This window comes from Callithrix jacchus, chromosome 6, assembly GCF_049354715.1.
Source record: "Callithrix jacchus isolate 240 chromosome 6, calJac240_pri, whole genome shotgun sequence".
Taxonomy (NCBI): Eukaryota; Metazoa; Chordata; class Mammalia; order Primates; family Cebidae; genus Callithrix; species Callithrix jacchus.
The window spans coordinates 117368098-117380717 of NC_133507.1; the positions used below are offsets into that span (position 1 = coordinate 117368098).

General features: G+C 36.2%; 1 protein-coding gene across 3 annotated transcripts in view; it reads right to left on the minus strand.

Annotated features, from left to right (window-relative positions):
- HECW2 (HECT, C2 and WW domain containing E3 ubiquitin protein ligase 2) overlaps nt 1-12620 on the minus strand; it is a 404347-nt gene that overhangs the window by 234736 nt on the left and 156991 nt on the right. For all 3 annotated transcript variants that reach the window (XM_035305193.3, XM_035305191.3, XM_078328066.1), the window contains exon 2: nt 2442-2768. In XM_035305193.3, coding sequence (XP_035161084.2) covers nt 2442-2733 — 292 coding nt within the window. In that variant the 5' untranslated portion in view covers nt 2734-2768. The remainder of the gene's footprint in view (nt 1-2441; nt 2769-12620) is intronic.

Below are 12620 nucleotides of genomic sequence, written 5' to 3' on the forward strand. Positions count from 1 at the left end.
GAACTTGAAGATAGATAAATAGAAATTATCAAATTTGAATATCAAAGAGCAAATATGTTGAAGGGAAATGGACCAGAGCCTCGGGGCCTTGTGGAACAACATGAAATGATTCTAACACACATATAACTGGCATCTCAGAAAAAGAAGAAAAAAATAAAACTAGAAAAAACATTTGAAGAAATAATGGCCAACATTTGTCCAAATTTCATCAAAAACATTAACTTATGAAGCTCAGGGACTATCAACGAGAATAAGTAAAAAGAATATCACACCTAGGTGTATCAAACTACTGGAAACGAAGATAAAGAGAAAAATCTTGAAAGCAGCCAAAGGAGAGGAAAAAATATGCATAAAATACAGGGGGACAAAGACACAATGATGATTTAGACAAGAAAGACACAGAAACTTCTTGAAATAAACTGAAGAAGAGTTATAACTTTTCAAAAGGGATTTATTTCCTAATTCTGCTTTCCTAGTTATAGCCTTTGATTAATTCCAGACTTAGAACTGTGACCTATACCTCTTCCTCTAGGAAGTAAAATACAACAACATCAAGATTTTGTGGTTTTGGTCACTTGGAGATAAGATTCATTGTGGTTGGAATCCCTTAGTTCCTTCCTGATTAAATTTAGATGGAGAATATAACAAGTGTGTGTATGGGGTGGGGGTAGAAACCGAAAGGCAGAAAAAAAATATAAACTAATATGATTAAAGTAGTCAATTTTTAAGTGATTCTAGCATCTTACAGATTGTTATTCATACAAAATAAATCATCTTATATGAGAAAGTAAAATTGATTATTTCCCAAATAAATATCATAAAAGGATTTTTTAAAAAACAATTTGCTACTTGTAGTCTTATATTAAGATAAAATAAAATTTAAAATGGGAAAAAATGAGAAAAGTCTAAAGAGAAGTTATACAAAGTCCAAAGAGTGAAACTGCATTCAAATCAACAGAGTTCCTAGAGTCTCATCAAATCTGTAAGATTTTTTTTTGTGAACATAATGATACAAATGTAATTTTTAAATTATGTATCTTCCTCAATTTGATTATATTTTTAAACACACGTAGGGAAACTGCTGTGAAGACTTTTACCCCTTTTGGTTACCATAAGAAAAAAAGAGAGATAATAATTCATTAAAGTTTTGCTCATTTTAGATTTTTTTGTTTTCCAGCATCACTAACCATTAAGAGTTAGATAAGTGAATATAAACCAAATGTTTTTATTTCATCAATATAAAATTCTTTATCCCAGAGAAAAATAAATTTCAGTGGGTTTAACATTCTAACAAAATTTCAGCAAGAGTATTGTTTTGCCTCAAACAGGGCTTCTCAACGGCTGTGCTATCGGCATTTGGGGCTAGATCATTCTTTGTGGAGGGAGGCTGTCCTGTACATTGCTGGATGTTTTACAGCATCCTGGCCTCACATCCCCCCAACCCACTTGTGACAACCAAAAATGTCTCCAGACTTTGCCAAATGCCCTCTAGGGGGCAAAATCTTCCCTGGCTAAGAAGCACTGCCATAAACAGATGGGTCTTTTTTTCCCTCTAATTTATTCATTAAAAAAAAAAAGAGGGGATGGTTGGCTTACAACTTACATTGAAAGCAACAATGTCTTCCTAATAGCTGATGCTAAATTTTGGAGAGAATTTTCTTCATTCAGTGAAAAAGTTCTCCAACTTTGGAGAATATTAGATTTTATTATTGGGTTGGATTTCAATTTTCTTTCTGTTTAGTTGGTAAGTTCGATTTTTGCTTTCCAATGTGGCAGACTTCATACTTTCTGGGATGTTTCATTTATCACTTACTCACCTAAGAACAGCAAACATAAATCAGCTAAACGGAGCTGAACGGTTTGTATTAAAACAAATAGCAATTATTTCTAAGTCATTTGTCAGGAAAACAAGACACTTCCTTTCCCTAATTGATCCGGGACAGATTCATGAAATTTAAAAATAAAAAGACATCTTAGATTGCAAGTAGTTCTTAACAAAACTCAAATTTTAGAAAATACAGAGCTTTTAAAATATGTTATCTAAATCTAGACATCTCTTTCATCAGTTTAAAAATGTCAGTAAATGCTAATAGATATCTCTTTCTAAAATGGGACTGCTGATTAAGAGAAATGTGACGTTTTATTGGTGCAATTACTTTTGCACCAATAGAAAATACTGTAACACCTGCAGGTTCTGAAGGTTCTGACACTTAATTAGGTAGAGCTGTAACCACAAACTTCATATAAGCAAAGGTACTGCTGAATTTCCTCCTCCCAAAGGAGAAAGAAATTTCCCAGAATCTGCTGCGTGTGTGTGTGTGTGTGTGTGTGTGTGTGTGTGTGTGTGAATTTTTTTCCAGGAGAAAATACAGAATGGTAAAAATGTCAGAGTAAAACTTGTATGCTCTGAGTCACAAGCAAGTCCATTCCATTTGACTTACCTATATGATAAAGTCCAATCCAATCACTGGGGTCCACCTCCTCTTTTATGTCCCAAAAGATAATGAGGTTCTGGGCTTGCCCCAGCGTGTACTCGTACATGCTGGCAGTTAAGCTGGAGCGGCTCTCGGAAGTCACCAGGTCGGTGTCGCTGTTGGCCCGCTGCAGGGTCATGTTCTCTGGCATCGAGCTCTGGGCGGCGAGGCTCTGGAGGTTCTCTGGGCTCAGTGTGTACCGCATCTGGGGATTTCGACGCCGTACAAAAAGCAGGTGCTCCCGGGCTGAACTAGCCATCCTGTCTGCCTCTTTGAGGTTGGCTGCCTACAAAGCTGCAAGAGACAGATAAACATAAAACATTAGTGCTACAACATGAAGAATTAGATTTAATCTTTCCAGACATAAAGCTGTAAGGAGTATTTATTAAAGCCTGACCATGTAATAATACTCTGCTGTCAAAATAAAATCTATTATTCTACTGTCAACTGATGATATCAGAAACAGCTTCTATAAAGTCACATGATGGCAAAGGCTGTCACATGCCTGTGACCCTTGATTGCACTTGGCACAGCTTTCTCCTAGCAATCAAGGAAGAAGGGATTCCTTTTAGGTCTATCCTTTCCAAATACTCCAAGTTCAAACAAACATGGTATCCTCTTCTTTTTCATCCACCCCCCCCACATTTATTTGCTTCTGCAATGAAATTTTAAAACAGCAAGACACATGCTAAATACACTTGAAGTAAACCATTGAGTACAAGTTCATTCACTCAGTTTTCTTAGCATAAGAATGAAATCTTTTCAGGAGCTTGCTCAAATGTCACCTCTTCACTTAAATGCAGTGGCCATCACATTTAAAACTGCAGCACCCCAGCATTTCCCATCCCTCCTTTCTTGCTTTATTTTTCTCTGTAGCAATTTTTGTGATCTAATGTACCATACAATTTACTTATTTATTTGGTTATTGTCTACTTCTTCTGACAAGAATGTACATTTCACAAAGGCAGGGATTGTCATCTGTTTTGTTGGCTACTTTACCTCCAGTGTCTACAACAGTGCCTGCTACACAGTACATGTCAATAAATGTTTGTTAAATGAACAGACGCAGGAAGAGTGAACATCTTTCTCCTAGATACTTCTTGACATAACTTATATCTCTAGCCCCTTTCCTGAGCCTGCCCCTTGCCATCCTGACTTTCTGGCTGGTCCACATTATTTGGGCCATCTGGATCACGATAAGCTCTTTCCTTTGGCTCCCACTTGGCCTCCTTCCAAAGGAACAGGGCTTTCCCTGTTGGAACTTAGACAGCCCCTTGTTGGCTCACTGAGTCTAGTTCCAAAATACTTCCAGATATAAACAGAGACTCCAGGACCTCTGGTATTTTAACACAGTACAACTGAGGTTCTATCTGCCAGTGCTTTACCTGTTTGCATTGGGTTTACATTACCTCACTCAGATCTCACCAGGTTTACATAGAATTGATCTGATTTTCTTCTATACCATCCCTTTCAGATCTACAGAATCCCCTCATGCATTTATCAATTTAACATTTATTCTGCACTCTTAGTACCTGCCACCATCTTCATTATAATATGTTTCATTTCAAGGCAAACCCTATTGGGTCCTGGGAAGTCAGCATGAGTTTCCATTTAAAAAACAAAGTAACTTTGGGTGCAGTACTTACATGACAGCTGACAACCTTGGCTACTGAGTCTGAGAGGAGGGCAGGGGAATGTAATGTTTCCTAATTTCTCCCATCCTCCCATTCAGTTCACAGACACTTTGGGTGAAGAGGACATACTTTTCTGCTAGGTTTATAGCACTTGTAAATGTATTTATTCAAGTAATTTCTGCCATAAAGTGGATCTCATACTTTAGCACTATCTTTTGAATAAAAAGAATTTGGACAAGAAATCCTTTGTGAAAAAGACAGAAATAAAAATGAACAGATAAGCTGATTTACTCAGCTCAATGGTTTTAAATCCCATGTCTCTCTTCATAAAATTGGCACTTATTTTCTGTATGTGGTTTATGCTAATTCTGATACCATAAAAGAATCCATAATTAATAGAAAATCTCTAATCTATGAAGCTTAAAATACAGGTCAACTTCTGACAGTTTTCATGAAATTTCACTTTAGTGACTTTCAACAGGCCATTATTTCTTTATAAACTCAGTGACTCAAGAAGCACATCAGCTTCAGCAAGAACTATAAATAATTAACTCCCAACACACTGTAGCTGAATAAAAAATGCAGGTTGTATATAACCAGACTACTTCCCTGAAAGAAATAGGCCACAACCCTTACGATTTAAAACCACAACAGAAGAACTACTGACAATTATTCTGTTCTAGAAAAATGTGAAATAACACGTACGTATATCCACATTGCTGTTTTAAAATTATCTGTATTTAAGCAGAGAGATAAGTTAGCACAGCAGCTAAGAGAATAAACTCTGAAGCCCAATTTCTGGATTTCGGTCATGTCTTTACTTTCGATCACTCTATGATCTTAGACAATTTATTTTAACTCTCTGTCCCTCTGTTTTCCCACCTATCCTGGAAGAACATAATAACATCTGCCTCATAGGATTTTGAAGAGAACTAAATAAATCAGTACTGATAAAACAGTGTCTGGCATATAGTAAGTGCTTGGTAAAGTTTAGCTATTAATAATATATGGCTACATTCTACTTTAATTATATCGAGAACTGGTTTCATACTCCCATAATTCCCATTACCCCTTCTACTTAATCAGCATCTTCGGTAGTTCAAAGCATAGCCTCTAACAGAAACAAAAGAGCCTCGTAGGCAGTAAGGACCTCAGAAATCTCAGAGCCCAAGGTTTAGCCCCGTAATGCCGACAAGAGCCATTCTCTGGTCCTGTCAGGGGTCGGGGGCTAGGGGAAGGATAGCATTAAGAGAAATACCCAATGTAGATGATAGGTTGATGGGTGCAGCAAACCACTATGGCTCGTGTATACCTATGTAACAAACCTGCACGTTCTGGACATGTACCCCAGAACTTAAAGTATTAAAAAAAAAATACTGTGCTCCTCCTACATGAAAAGCATTAAGGATACAAGAAAGCAAAAGTCAAAGTCCCTAGTTCAAAGAAGGCTGCATTCTAACAAGAAAAGACATGTGATTAAGGACCAAAAACTGAATACATCATACATAATATATTTTCAGTGAAAAGCAAAAAGAGCTAGAAATGTGTGAATCTGCTAGTTTAATTGCACCTGCAAAAATGTATGAAGCATCTATTACTACATGTCTACCATAAAGCTGCAGTGTATGCTAAAAAGTTAAAGAGTAAGATTTTTTTTTCAATTTCTTTATTTTCTTTTCCTAACATAGCCCTTCCCACCTGGGAACTTGGAATTTTAGAAGACAACAGCAAATATTCATATATGAGAGAATTCAAGCTGGTATCAATGGCACCTTATATACATGTATAATTTATCTTGACAAATATGTTATGGGGACAACAAATGTTGCAGGGCCATCTAAAAGTGGTAACAATGTATTTATAAAGTGCTTATCCTTTTCCAAAGCACTTTCACATCAGGTATCTCGAGTGAGACCTCAGAATATTGTGAATTAAATCTGAGAGATAACATCATTATTTCTGTTTTCAGATGAGGAAATTGAGAAAGATCTGTGAAGCAAAAGGTTGGCTGAAGAAGATAGAAAACACTTGGTGGCAGAGGTGATATCTGGGAGAAATGCCAGATATAGTATGCACCTAAAGTAAAATAAATAAATTAAAAAAAATATTTACAACTACCTTATATTGATGATGTCATTAAAATAATATAAGCATTAAAAAAAAGAATGAGAAGAAAAAAAGAAATGCATGAAGAACATTCTAATTGGGAGCACAGATACGAAAAAGCTACCAATGAAGAGTATTGAGAGGCGGAGGAAAAAAACAAACAAACATAGTTTCCCCAGAAATCGGTGAAGATAATGACAATCCTGCAAAAGAAACCAAGCACTGGCTGGGCATGGTGGCTCACACCTGTTATTCCAGCACTTTGGGAGGCCAAGGTGGGTGGATCATCTGAGGTCAGGAGTTCAAGACCAGTCTGGCCAACATAGTGAAACCCCGCCTCTATTAAAAATTCAAAAATTAGCTGGGTGTGATAGCACGGCTACCAGGCCGAACAAAAGCTGGAATACACAGGACAGGTGGAGAATTAGTCTAAACCAGCACTGTCCAGTTGAAATATAACACAACACATGGGTGTAATTTAAAATTTTCTAGTAATCACATTTTAAAAACATAAAACAGGTGAAAATTTTAATAATATTTTATTTAACTCAATATATCCAAACTTATTGTTTCAACATTAATATAAACAGTTACTAATGGTTTTTTTCTTGTTTTAAATACTAAGGCTTTTAAATCCAGTGTGAATTTTACACTTAAAGCACATTTCAGTTAAAACTAACCACATGTCAAGTGCTCCCCAGCCACATACTGGACTGGGCGGTACAGATCTAAACCATGGAAGTGCCCCCACTTCCTTTTCAACTCTATGCAATCAGAAAGGCCCCAGAGGTAGCTAAGAGGAAGACATCATTGAACTAGCTGATGGTGATGTGTTAATAACCGAGAATTCCTTAATCCTTCCAAGGGTTCTTTCATTACACTTTAGCACAAAGATACTTTTTGAACCAAATCTCTAACAGGAATCACTGTGCAATCCGGTTGTATGAAGACATCCAGTCCAGGGAGTAGAGGGTTTTCTGGAGACAGGCTTGCGGATGGAGAGGCTGACAAGTCTCAGAAACTTTTTAGATCTCTTTTTGCTTCTTCTCTTCTACTCTGAAGCTGTATAGACTTCAAAAGGAGAACAGTGCCCCAGAGGTGCTTGTGCATCAGGGGAGGAGATGAAGTGGGGAAGGGATGGAGGTTTTCTACATATTCCTTTAAGAAATTCTCATATGATACAAACTTTTCTTAAGAATTTTCAAATATATACAGGTTATTTTTAAGTCAGCACATAAATCAATAGCTATATATATTTAAACTTCACCCAGCCTCAATTTATTTATCTATTAAATGGAAGTAATTTTAATGTACCATGCAAGGTTGTGGTAAGAATTGAAATACTGTGGGTGAAAGTGTTCAATAAATAGTAGCTATGGTTATTTTAGTAGGCAAACCATTATAACTACTGAATTAATTAATGCATTATTTAGTCTAGGGTAACTATTTATGCCTAAGAGCCTGGAGAGCGGAATGCCAGGATTTGGAAGACAGTGAACAGAAAACAAATGCTGAAGACCAACTTTACACATTAAGAACCACTAGAAGTTCTGCCTAGTCTGGATGACCATGTACTTAGAAAAAAAGAAAACATCCATCCTTCACCTGCCTCCACCTATTCCCATGGCTTCTCGTTTCCAGAGCTCAGAAATCAGACATATTACGTTATACAGGCCTTAGAGTTCTAGTTTAAGAACTCAACTGTAGCTTTTACGTAACTGCTTCTGCATTAAAAAGTAATGACAACTTCCAAACAGCCCCCTTAGAAAAAAATTGCAGAGCCCACCACCCACAAGCCAAAGACTGGACAGTGTAAGATGTAAGAGACAGGAGATGAGAATTTAAGAAGCTTGGGCACAGAACTTGAAGTAGTCCTGCTGAAACCTGACCAAGAGTGGGAGCCATTCCAGGGTCTTGAGAAGAGAGGCAAAAATAGGAAAGGGAAGTCTGAGGAAACGTAATCTGAGAGTTTATGAAGGACTGATTATTATAGGAAGAAAACAGAGGTGGGGAAACCAGTGAGAAGTTGATTAGTCAATGAACCCAGCACTGTTTGCAGAAGATGGATTTTAGTGACATGAAAAGGACATATCAATCAGAAATATTTCAAAGGAAGAACCCATAGCCATGATGACAGATTGAATATAAGGGATAAAAGTGAGGGTGATATTAGGTCTAAATTCTGGGTTTCAATCTAAGTGACAACAGAATCCTAGAAACATTGACAAGGCTGAGAAAATCAAAACCATTTCAGGTGAGATGGAAGTAAAGGCAATATATACAAGTAAATATGACTCTTATGAGGGTGGGTCCAAATTGTCTATTACGAGGCCAGGGATAAAACAAACATTCAAATGCGAGGCTCTGCTCAATTATTATTTAGTATTAATTAAAATTTAAAATTAAATTAAAATTAGTATTAACTAAAATTGAATATGCCAATATATCTCTAAAAGTCTTATTTGAGGGTTTAAAAGCCTTATTTAAAGGCTTTACTTTACATAACCTGGGTCAAGTGGTTTTATTTAGATTACAACAAGAAACTATTATCTTCCAACTGCTTTGGAAACCTTAATTTTTCCTTTACAGGAAATGTAATATAAATTTTAGAGTTCATGTTTTGATAGTAAGTAAGTATTGTGCAAAAATTAATTTCCTAAGTCACATAAAAATGAAAAAAGCACTCCAAATTTTATACCTAAAATTTGACTCATAACTACCTTATTCAATGCAATATTCTCATATGGGAAAATAAGTGTTAATAACAGAGAATGGCTGATGCACATTTTCTAATACTGAAACCTAAGAACTCTCAATTTGCTTCTTGGCTTCACATCTACGCCTTCTGCAGTAAAAAAGACATTTTCTTCAGAAAATTATCCACGTTCTTTTAAAAAGCTTTAGAAAATAAAGCTAATGGTAAGGGAGACAGGTTAATATTCACCATACATATTAAACAGAAAGCTGGTCCTTTAAAGCTCCTTGAATAACACATCCCTCCCAGGGTGACTCTGTGCTGCAGCTATACGTCCCTTTCCCAGTGGACACAATTTAACATTATGTAGCACCCCTTAAAAATCAAATAAACAAACAAAAAACTCTCCTTCCTCTAATTATGATTAGGTCTGGATTCTGCTGCTCTCCCAGATAAAAGACATCTGCTCTAAACAACTGAAAACAAAATCACTTCTCTTCCAGAGGTCAAGAGATTTAATTACTAAGCAAATCACAAAATGCCATAGTATATAACTTCAGTTCCAAAACCAGCAGATTTTGTTCAGAAGTTACAGACTGTAGCAGATGACAAATACATTAAGCAAGTATTTTTTATTTAGAATAGTTTTGCTAAAGAATCTGGAGGTGAATGTCAATTTACTAAACCTCACCTGAAGGGCAGGTACTGGAAAACATCGTCAGAGGATTTTTATAGAATTTAAGAAATGCATCCTAGGATTCTAACTTCTTATAGTTGGCATTGATAAATAAAACCAATAATAATTAAAAAACAAACTTGCTTAATCCTTCAAATTCAAAAAAACACTACAACACACACACACACACAATCTGTTCAACTATACTATGCTTCAAACTCCAAGTGATTTTTTAAAACTATTTAAATAAGGAAAATCAAGAGGAGAAAACCACATTTAGAGTCAAGACATAATTGCCCTGCAATAAGTACAGATGTGAGAACTCTAGGAAAAGAAAGCAGTAACCCATTCCCAGCAAGGCCAGTTGGCATTTGAGATGAACAAAGTCATCACCAAATCTTCCACCAAAGCTCCCTCCCCAGTGGACTTCCCCTGTGTGTAGTAAGAGAGCATTTACAGAACCATTCAGTATAAATGAACATTCAGATAAACTCAGTGTTTGTCATAATCATATCTTGATGCTTAGCTTACTCAGCAAGAGTATGCTAATAAAATGATTAGGAAAACCAGAAAAAGTCCTCTACACAACCTGCTAGGAAATGAGAACGCAACAGAGAACCTGGGGTAACTGGAGCTGCCCCTCACTTCCGCTTTCCAGGTGGAAAAGAATCAGAAAATAGAACTTATCCTCCAGGCTGCTGCCCTTTAGGAAAATCCTGTTGTTCCCACAATTTAACTAAAGAATATGTTATAATCCACAACATAAAAATTTCCCACCTGTAAACTTGGAAAAGGGATGTACACAAATATAATTTTAAGTTCCACAAAAAAAAATTGTTAATTTTAAAGACTGAGGTCATGAGTGCTTTCGAGATGTTGGTTTAGCTTTAGATCACTAAATACACAACTAGATTAAAAAGAGAAAGTCATTCATATTTAACTCTTTTTGGTTCTTCTTTTTTATTGTACTTTAGGTTCTGGGGTACATGTGCAGATCATGCAGGATTGTTGCATAAGTACACACATGGCAATGTGGTTTGCTGCCTCCATCCCCCTGTCACCTACAACTGGCATTTCTCTCCATGGTATCCCTCCCCAACCTCCCCACCCACCACTGCTGTCCCTCCCTTGGTCCCCCCAACAGACCCCAGTGTGTGATGCTCCCCTGTGTCCCTGTGTTCTCATTGTTCAACACCCGCCTATGAGTAGAGAACATGCGGTGTTTGATTTTCTGTTCTTGTGTCAGTTTGCTGAGAATGGTGATTTACAGATTCACCCACGTCCCTACAAAGGACATGAACTCAACATTTTTTATGGCTGCATAGTATTCCATGGTATATATGTTCCACATTTCCCTTGTCCAGTCTATCATCGATGGGTTTAGTTCTTTAAACTTAGTGAGATTTTAAATCCAATTATTTAATTAAAACCTTCTTTGCAGGTATGAGTAGATATTTTACAAATAATTTTAAATCAATAAGTATATATTGAAAAACACATTTTTAAAAAGGAGATATAATTTTTGTCCACTAAAATGTAACCTTTAAAAAACAACAGTACTCAAGTGAGATATAAAACTCCTTTGTTGCTGAGAGTTTAGTTTTATAAAGCTTTCTTGGGCCTTAGGTATGCTCATACCCTTAGGCCCAGTGATTCATTTCCAGGGCCCTACCCTAAGAAAAGAAGGAGAGGTGCCACTAAAGAATTATTAAAAGATGCTCACCACAACATTATTCAAAATAGACAACAAATTAAAAACAAAACAAACATCTAACAATGGATAAATATTTACATTGTGGCATATTTACCTTATAGACTATTATGAAGCCATTAAAAACATATTTTTAAGATTTGACATGGGAATTTGCTCATGCTATAAGGTTAAGCTGTTACATATACAACATATACTGTTACATATACAACATAATTAAACTGTGTTAATAACACACCTAGAAAAAAGAACATACTTTTTCAATTGTTACAGATAGTGGGATTAGTACTGTTTTTACCTCTTGATACTCAATTTTTGAATTTTTCTACAAATAAGATATGTAATAATGTTATTTAAAATAGACCTCTGATATGAAAGGATGGTTCCTACTATCTATTTAATACAATAAATAGTTGTCTCTGAGAGCTCCTTGGTTGCCAGGAACAGAAGCCCCCTCTGATAAACTGAAACAGAAAGGAAATTTACTAGAAAGATACTGGATAGTCCACAGAATCAAAATAAGGAAAAAGAATGAGCCAAAGATACTCTTGGGTAACAGTAGTCACCAGGATCAATCTACCTAAACATCCCTCCTTTCTCCATGACGTTGCTCAGGACTGACTGGTGGGAGACGGAATCCTATGGACCTACAGAGAAGAGGGGACAGCATCTGGGTGGGCAATTCTACCAAAACTGAAGGCAGCTGGGGAGAAGTGATTCCTCAAAAAGAATTAAATTAGTGAAAACAAAGGTTTGCTGTTACTAGGTGAATAAAAAATGAATGCTGGGTAAAAATAAAAGAAAAAAGAACACTAACAAAATACCAGTGCCAGTATCACAGACTTGAGAGAAGAATATAGAATAGCAAATATGGGAAGAATGAGGGCAACATCTCTTACTCATTTATCTCAATACAGGTTAGACTGTGATGAGCCCCCACTGAAATTACATTTATTGGCAGAGGTATCAGTTTTTTAAAACATTAACCTATACTTTAAAAATGCTAGTCAGTTAAGAAGAGCAAAATTTCATTTCAAGAATCATTTGTAAATGTCATGCCAGATTAGGAAAATGAAAACCAGAACTTCATATTTTTTCACTACCTTTTAAAAACTCCAACCTATTTTTCAGTACACATACATGAAGTCATAGTCTGTCCAAGTGTCAAAAAAAAAAAGAAAAGAAAACAGGAAATATCCTTTGCTTTTATATCAACAACTTTTGGTGGTTTGCTCGTCTATTAACAAATACTAGCCAGATACTGTAGCTCACACCTGTAATCCCAGCACTTTGGGAGGCTGATGCAGACAGATTGCCTGAGTTC